General features: G+C 39.5%; 3 protein-coding genes across 6 annotated transcripts in view; 1 reads left to right on the top strand and 2 right to left on the bottom strand.

The window, feature by feature from the left end:
- LOC118412774 (transmembrane emp24 domain-containing protein 9-like) overlaps positions 1 to 503 on the bottom strand; it is an 8,689-nt gene extending 8,186 nt beyond the window's left edge. Inside the window, exon 1 of the mRNA XM_035815789.1 lies at positions 310 to 503. Within this exon, the coding sequence (XP_035671682.1) occupies positions 310 to 445 (136 nt within the window). The 5' untranslated portion in view covers positions 446 to 503. The remainder of the gene's footprint in view (positions 1 to 309) is intronic.
- Positions 1 to 8,292, top strand: part of LOC118412771 — a 20,199-nt gene that overhangs the window by 1,799 nt on the left and 10,108 nt on the right. The window contains exons 1-3 of one of the 4 annotated variants that reach the window (XR_004830818.1): positions 5,284 to 5,695; positions 7,210 to 7,461; positions 7,673 to 8,279. The exons of 1 other annotated variant lie outside the window; for it this stretch is intronic. Coding sequence is in view for 1 of the 3 variants with exons in the window: in XM_035815786.1 (XP_035671679.1) it covers positions 7,215 to 7,461 (247 nt within the window). In the remaining 2 variants the exon portion in view is untranslated. Of the gene's footprint in view, positions 1 to 5,279; positions 5,696 to 7,209; positions 7,462 to 7,672; positions 8,280 to 8,292 lie in introns of those variants that run through there. 2 more of the 4 variants (XM_035815786.1, XR_004830819.1) reach the window with 2 other exon arrangements.
- The window catches only part of LOC118412772 (putative D-cysteine desulfhydrase 1, mitochondrial), a 29,984-nt gene continuing 22,933 nt past the window's right edge, over positions 1,242 to 8,292 (bottom strand). The window contains exons 8-9 of the mRNA XM_035815788.1: positions 2,396 to 2,536; positions 1,242 to 2,162 (exon numbers count right to left, since the gene is read on the bottom strand). Coding sequence (XP_035671681.1) covers positions 2,044 to 2,162; positions 2,396 to 2,536 — 260 coding nt within the window. The 3' untranslated portion in view covers positions 1,242 to 2,043. The remainder of the gene's footprint in view (positions 2,163 to 2,395; positions 2,537 to 8,292) is intronic.

Below are 8,292 nucleotides of genomic sequence, written 5' to 3' on the forward strand. Positions count from 1 at the left end.
GAATGTAGACAGAAACATAATTTCATAAATAAATTGGTCAACTTTAATTGTTACACGTCAACATATGGAAACTGTGTTTTCATCCTTACAGAAGACATTGTTTTCAGTTTTCATGGTAGCCATGGGGCATTTACATTATTCACACCTGCAAATACAGAGTTTTATCGTATTCTCTGGCCTCCTTTCTTCCCCCAAAAACATATATAGGACCATTAAAAAATAGTTGTCTGCATGTTTCTATCGGGGGAAAAACATGCTTGTTCGCCCCCCTCCCACCCCGACAAAACCTGTTTCCGCCCTCTCGCTTACCTACTACCATGGTCTCGTCCGGAATTTCTTCTATAAAGCATTTCTTCTCGGTCTCCCCGATATGGAAGTACAGAGCAGAAGTGCAGGAGAGGTACAGGACCAGGAACAGGAGAGTTTTCATCACAGACGGCCACATCTTCTCGGCAAGTTTCACCAAACCACAGGTCCGCGCAGGCGCACTGGGACTGCCACGTCGATTTCGCACTGCCTGCTGGGAGTGTGGGAAAACGCACCTGCCTCACCACTTGGCCTCACCATCACTGACGAGGTAATATTTGAAATTGCCCGGCTAACGTTATAAACGGAATAAAAATTGTGTGCTTTGAAAAAATATTATTTTTTATCGCTTGCCCAGAGAGTACCAGAAGCACTAAAAACACGTGTAACGTGTGGGTAGATCTGTCTAAGAAGTATCAGGCCATTCGGGGTCTGCCAAACTTTGCTGTGTTATATATGATATACTAGTATATAGCCTCCATAGCAGGCTTTCTGGGGCCTTTTTTGGCTCATAATACACTTTTGCTGGCCATTTCTATTTGTACTCGGTCGCTGATTGCTGGCGTTTTCTGATTGCCGGCCTCCTGATTTCGGAGCCAGCAGTTATGGATGTAGTTTTACTTATGCAATGTGAATAGCAAACATCTATAGCTAACGTTATTTCTTTAGGTTATATATATATATATATATATATATATATATATATATATATATATATATATATATATATATATATATATATATATATATATATATATATATATATATATATATATATATATATATATATATATATATATATATATATATATATATATATATATATATATATATATATATATATATACCATAATTACAAAATAAGAATGTGACTTTTTATGTTCATGTTTTTATCGTTTAGATTGTCATAAAATCGGCGCTGTCTGAGACTCTGGCTCCCAGCCCAGTCAACGTCAGCAGCCGGCTCAGTGCCCCCGGCACGCAACAGGCGAGGGGAGAGTGTGGGAGTCCCGTTTAGCTAAACAAGGATGACGCTCAATTAAACATTAGAGCTTAACACAAAATCATGGCCACATTCTGGGATGAAGGCCTCACCGTGCACAGTGAGAAAGAATCAAAACATACAATGGTATGTTCGTTACATTTTTTCCTAATCAGTTTCTGACACGGTTACACTATGAAGGCGAAACAATAATTAGGTTTACACCGATGCAATCATGCAACTCTTCAATTGTGCTACTTTAGTAGAATTGATTTATTCTGTGCGAGGTTGATGTACAGCAAATTATATTCAAGCCATTTTACCATCTTAGATGAATATTGATTTGAAAAATGACTCACTTTTACTGGACATATTTGGACAACTTTTAAAGTACATAAATTTACGATCATACCGGGCCACGTACCAGGCCACACATGGTATACGTAATCTTTTGCGTACTAGTAGAATATCTCCGTTCTACATCAGCGTTGTAGAAAGTGAATCATACATCTATAAGTAAAATCTCCCATATTTTAAAGGCTTACCATCAGGTAAACTCATCGATAACTGATTGCTATATTTCATGTATTCCTCAAATGATTGTAAAATTCCAATGACTGTAAGAAATTTATCCCATACTACAACTCCTGTATTAGTTAGATAAGCCTTAAGGCTATAGAACTGTAGCTATGTAGATGCCATACTTTGTACCTCGTACAATTGCTGTGCAATAAAGTATTTCATGTAACACATGACTATGCATGAGTAGAGTATGGGACCGTGTTTCCGTCCGCCCACGGCACAACTCCCGCAGTTCCCAGCTTCTTCTGAAGGTAAACCTGCATACTTTCCTCATACACAGAGAAAATGCCACCTGGTTTGGAAAGAATACAAAATTGTAACGCAGTGCTTTACTATTGTCATCTAATGGCAATAACGGCGATAATTAATCTGATCGGTGTAAATCATAGACAATGGACCGCATATCTATTTTCTGTTAATTTTTGCCTTATTCTCATTTTTAAAATTCAACACAACATTCAGGCTTGTCTATTCTTGTAATCAAGTTATGTTTATAAGTATGATAACCGACTAAAAGCTGATTACCCGTGTGGATGTATAAGAGCCTGTTGCCCTTGAACCTGTGGCGGTTAGTGTTGACCTGACGCAGGAGCCCCCGCACTGCTCTGGCGCCGTAGTGAGGGTCCAAGATGACACCAGTTGCCATAGCGACGTCTACCACAACATCTGCGCAAGGTCATATCGGAGAAAAACACAATCGGCTTTCAAGAAGATTGCGAAATGCAAAAACAAGTCTGTTTGTTGTTCTTTCAATGTTGCATGAGTGAGGGGAGATATCAGTACATGGCACAGTTTATCATATGTAAGGATCATACCAGCTGCACCGGTGCCCGTCAGGGATGCAGTCCTTTAGTTTTCCCCATGGGTATATCACGGCGTCTATTTGTTACCGGGTCCCGAGTTCATTTGAAATCCGAGTTCATTTGAAATCCGACTTATATTCAGCACGGTGCCCGACCGGGCCCAAAAACATCCTCGGAGCCGCAAGGTGTCCAACGGAGCCACGGAGAGGTCACGCTCAAAAGTGACAAAAACAGCCCGTGAACTACCCGGCAGGGACCCTTTTCTAATTAGGACCTAAAAGTATGCCTAACTAGAGTTCCACGACCCCATACCTTCGCCAAATGATCCTAACCTTTACAACTGCTGTGTTAATTGTGTGTTTCATTAATTATGCAAATAAGGTTCTCATTTGCATAAATGATATTACTTGATCATCTCCTTCACCAAACAACAGACGTACACATCTATGTTAAGAGAGAAGGCTTTTATCGCATTTTCTGATAATTTATGCAAATGAGGACCTCATTTGCATAATTAATGTTCAATGATGTTCACCTGTCCATAACTTCCATATGCTACAAGTAAGAAGTTACCATCATTTACCACAATGACATTATAGCATTTTCTCATTAATTATGCAAATTATGTCTTTATTTTGCATAATATATATCTATCAATATTCTTCTCCTTCTTAGTTAAAAATGTCACATGTTGCAATGGTCCTATAATAGAACTTAGCGTGTATAGATGATTTTCTAATTATATTTCAGCCATACCATAGGTATGGTGAAATATATTGTATTCGTAATTATATTGCAATCCATACATAGTATGGGATTGCAATATATTGTTTTTGCTGAGTTTCTTCTCCTGTCAAATCTTCAAGTTGATTCAACTTTTTCATTTTTGGTCCAAATGAGCTGAAATTTGGCAGGGGCATAGAGTTAGCAAATACCCCCAGGTGTTTTTTTCCTTTTTTTCACAAAGGCCTTAAAAATCATTTTATTGCGTTTTTTCGGCCATTTTTAGACAAATATGTGTATTTAGGGTCCCTGTGCCCTGGCATTACAACGACAAGAACTGAAATTTGGCACAAGGCTACCTTGGGCATATGTCCACAGGGTACCATTCGCATTGGTGATATACACCACTTATAAATCATTTATTTTTGAGCGTTTTCAACTATATTACGACCAAAATCTTGCCCTAAACGTCAAAGAAGCTTGTTTAGAATCCAACGCATGTTCGATGTTCGATGTAAGTTCAACGTAATTCGACGATCGAACGCGTGTTCTTATATTGCAATCCATACATAGTATGGGATTGCAATATATTGTTTTTGCTGAGTTTCTTCTCCTGTCAAATCTTCAAGTTGATTCAACTTTTTCATTTTTGGTCCAAATGAGCTGAAATTTGGCAGGGGCATAGAGTTAGCAAATACCCCCAGGTGTTTTTTTCCTTTTTTTCACAAAGGCCTTAAAAATCATTTTATTGCGTTTTTTCGGCCATTTTTAGACAAATATGTGTATTTAGGGTCCCTGTGCCCTGGCATTACAACGACAAGAACTGAAATTTGGCACAAGGCTACCTTGGGCATATGTCCACAGGGTACCATTCGCATTGGTGATATACACCACTTATAAATCATTTATTTTTGAGCGTTTTCAACTATATTACGACCAAAATCTTGCCCTAAACGTCAAAGAAGCTTGTTTAGAATCCAACGCATGTTCGATGTTCGATGTAAGTTCAACGTAATTCGACGATCGAACGCGTGTTCCGCTTTGGGGTTACCTGCGGTCATACGGCATCAATCAGGACCCTTCCCCTGCTTAAAACAAACCAACCCTATTTTTCCACAAATACAAACCACTTTTTGGACAGTACATGTATGCTGACATTTTGTTGTGGACACGTCACATGTGTAAACCAAGCAAGCTTCTGGTATCCTTTGTCAGTGAAAATGTTATACTACAACCGGTCGAAATTATCGCTCGCAGTTTCATCTGCTAGAACTTCCCAAGTTCGGATTGACAACGGAAACAAATCTACAAACAACACCGGGTTGGTGGCATCGCACGAGTCGATATCGTACCCTTTATTCCCTCCAAAACAGGTGGAATCCCTCCGTCTCCGTGATTTCACGGCCCCTTTCAAGTAAACCCGGAAGTGACGCACGCATCAACACGTTATTAAAGCTTGTAGGCAACATGAAGGAGTTAATATATCGATATGACATGAGATCAGTGACTGCTATATGACATCAATATTTATTTGATATTTTAGTGAATAAAGAGAATCGATATCAACTTCATAGAACTACTGTCTGATGTTTGAATATTCTTATTAGCGTGTCTGACCGCAACGAAAGGTTCATTTAAATTCATAGAGGTTAGTATAGAAAGAGAAATAAATCAAACTGTTTAAAAAAGATGATAACTTAGTAGCGAAATATCCATATGATGAGTTTAAGATTTAAATTGATACTTTCATAGAATAGTCATATATTGAGAGCTGATGTATCAAACTTTTAACTTTCTTATTTATCTCTATCCCCCCCTACAATAGTTGACTGTTCTATCAACCCCTATTGACGTGTTTCAGACGATTTCATTCAAAAGTAGGGAGAACATGTGAGTCAAAAAGAATAAGCGACGTTTATCTTGCAACAAAAGAGATATTTTGCCAACAACTGTATGCATAATTTAGATTGTATTTAATATTGTGTAATAAATTGGTCAATATTAAAGGAACGCCGCCAACCGTGACACTTATTTTCAACAAAATATAAAGTTGACCCCCTATCACCATGTCGGAAGATGGTTTCAGCTTCGAACTTTGGAACCTGTCAACACGAACCATTTTCAAACGAGCCATAGTAAGGAAGATACTCTCATTTTGCAGAAGAACTTCTTTACTTCAACTTTTAGCGATAACGTCAAAGAATCTTGACGTTATTTTCCTCAAGATATCTTACTTATTAACGTCCAAAGGGTTTTGAGGCTCTGCTGTCGTGATTCTTCGTCAGAAGTTCCGAGCAAGGTAGGTCAAACGTTTTCCCGCTTTAATTCTTCAGTCAAAGAAAAGTTCTGTCTTTTGTTTACACCTGGTTCAAATTGATAGAAATGCCCTAACGATGATACTAGATTGTGATGGAAATGTGGGATGACTTCCCTTCTTTGTACATTTCTATTTCTACATCAGTGTCATGAGAATAACTGATTATGTGTTGTCGAACTACTGGGAAAAATTATGGGACAGAAGTCCAACGGACGTATTCCTTTAGAACAACGACTCGATAGTTTCGGAAAAAAGAACTGGGTTCGGTATACGAATTTTTGATAACGTCACATTCCTATTCTATAGAAATGGAAGTCTATGTGGAACAATAAACTGATCCCGATCGAGTTCTATTCTAAATTACGAACACCTCCGTCAAAAACAGCCCCAGTGAGACAGAAATTGCCAAAGAAAAATGCTATGCTATTCTTTGTTGAAGACTAGACCCACCGAGTACAGTTGTTTTGGGAGGTGACACCAATGAATTATTTGCTTCAATTCAATTCAAAATAGAATATTCTTTGAAAAACATTGTCCAAGACCTTTTGACAGGAAACAGACAATTGAGGTCATGTAACATCCATTGGCATAATATATACCGGCAGGTTTACTGCAATTTCTCAAGCAATACTAATTTGGCAAATGATCAACGCATCATTTTCTCCAGTTACATGTTGCTGTTACAGCTAACCTTTGCCACTTCTTCTGTGTATATTTTTTTTGTCTCTCTTGTCCTGCTAAAAACATAATATCGTAATTGGAACACACCGCGGAATTGCACGGAGAACGGGCGCGTGGTTGGAAGGGGGTGCAATAATACCGGCAGAACAAAACACGGCACAATTAACTGCTGCTATGTACCGAAAGTTTATACATCCTCTGTTGTTCCTTCCTTTCCTGTAATTGCACAAAACAAAAACCTGCGCGAGCACACAAAAAGTCATGAGAAAATGGGCGTATACTGACAAGAATTTTCATTTAATTTTGGTCCGTCACAACCGCTATGACGTAAAACTTTACTGCTGGCGTAGCATTAAAAATGGCGGCGTACGTTCAATTTGAACCATTCAGCCGTAGATCCGGGTGATAATGCAACTTTTACACGAGTTGTTGGTCACGAAAAGAAATTCAACAATGCTGTTGAATCATGCTCGTCTTGTGCCGTGAGCATGTGTGATTATTATCTACAAATCTTGAGATGAACGTGACAGTGTGTTCCTCCCACGACGAGCTCGCCTGCCCCGAAAATGAACTGAAAACTTTTGGCCTTGTTGTCTTCGAATGCACTGTTATCGAAGCCTTTTTGAAAATGTGTGAAATACGTGGATGTCTGAAGTGTGCATACCTCAGAAATTACTGTTGCTGCGCTAGTGGATCACCAAAAATTTATCGTTTATGTCATTTGCCGGTATAAGTATTACTGCCGGTATTATGCCAATGGATGTTAAACTATGGTCTTCAAAACCTTTGTACATTCTGTTAATATTGATTTTCAGGAGAAATGCCAAGGCGTAGAAGTAAAACTAACAAATCGATCCAGAGATTGACTTCATGGAAGCTGGAGCAGGAAAGGAAGGCTGATGAGCAGGGCATAGAGGTAGCAGAACAAGAGCCAGCTGTAGAGCAGGGAGTAGAAGGAGCAGGACAGGAGCTGGCTGATGAGCAGGAGTGTGAGGTAACAGGGGAGTGGCAGGGTGAAGAGTTCATGTTCAACCCATTCACAGCAAATGATCAATTGCTGCTGGCAGGTCAGTTTAACTTCTCTGTTGAACAATATATCAATATCGAGCAAAGGAATGTTCCTTTGGAGACACCCGTCAATCTCATTAGGATGGAAGGGGATGGGAACTGTTTTTATAGAGCAGTAAGTTTCCATATTTTGGGTAGTCAGGAGTATCATGATGTATTCAGGCAGCGTATGATTGAATACATGTCAACAATGCCTGAAGATCTTTGCAGTTTATTGGAACCAGATCAAACCATGGAGAAGTTCCTGTCTGGTGAGTGTCATCCTGAGGGCCCTCCAGCAAATCTTGGTACGTGGGCCACGCAGGTTGAAATAGAGGCAATGTCCTTACTACTGGGAAGATGCATCTTTGTGTACGGTAAGCATGGCAACGATTGGGCATGGATGAAGTACCCATTAAGGGAAAGTACTTGTGATAGAATGTTAGACGGTAGTAATGCATTGTACATACAAAATACAAACCTTGACCACTTTGATGTAGTAACAACAGTTTTGAGACGTAGACAGACAAGGAGTATGTCCCGGTGCCACAGAGAAGAAGCTACAGAGGTCTCACAAGTTCCCAGTAGCAACAGCAAGCACACACTAATCGACAACGATGATGATGAGGACCGGAAAAGGGCCAGACGGGATCGAGAAAGGAAGCGATACCATGAGGATCCCCAGTATGCCCGGGCCCAACGGGATCAAAAGAGGACCAAGTATCACACTGGCGATGAGCATGCACAGCAGAAGCGAGACCATGAAAGAGATAAATATCACTCAGATCCAAATCATAGAGACTTAAAAATAAGAAACGTGCAGATTAACAGAGAAAAGCACCAGAATTAGC

The sequence above is a fragment of the Branchiostoma floridae genome, chromosome 4 (genome assembly GCF_000003815.2).
Source record: "Branchiostoma floridae strain S238N-H82 chromosome 4, Bfl_VNyyK, whole genome shotgun sequence".
Lineage (NCBI taxonomy): Eukaryota > Metazoa > Chordata > Leptocardii > Amphioxiformes > Branchiostomatidae > Branchiostoma > Branchiostoma floridae.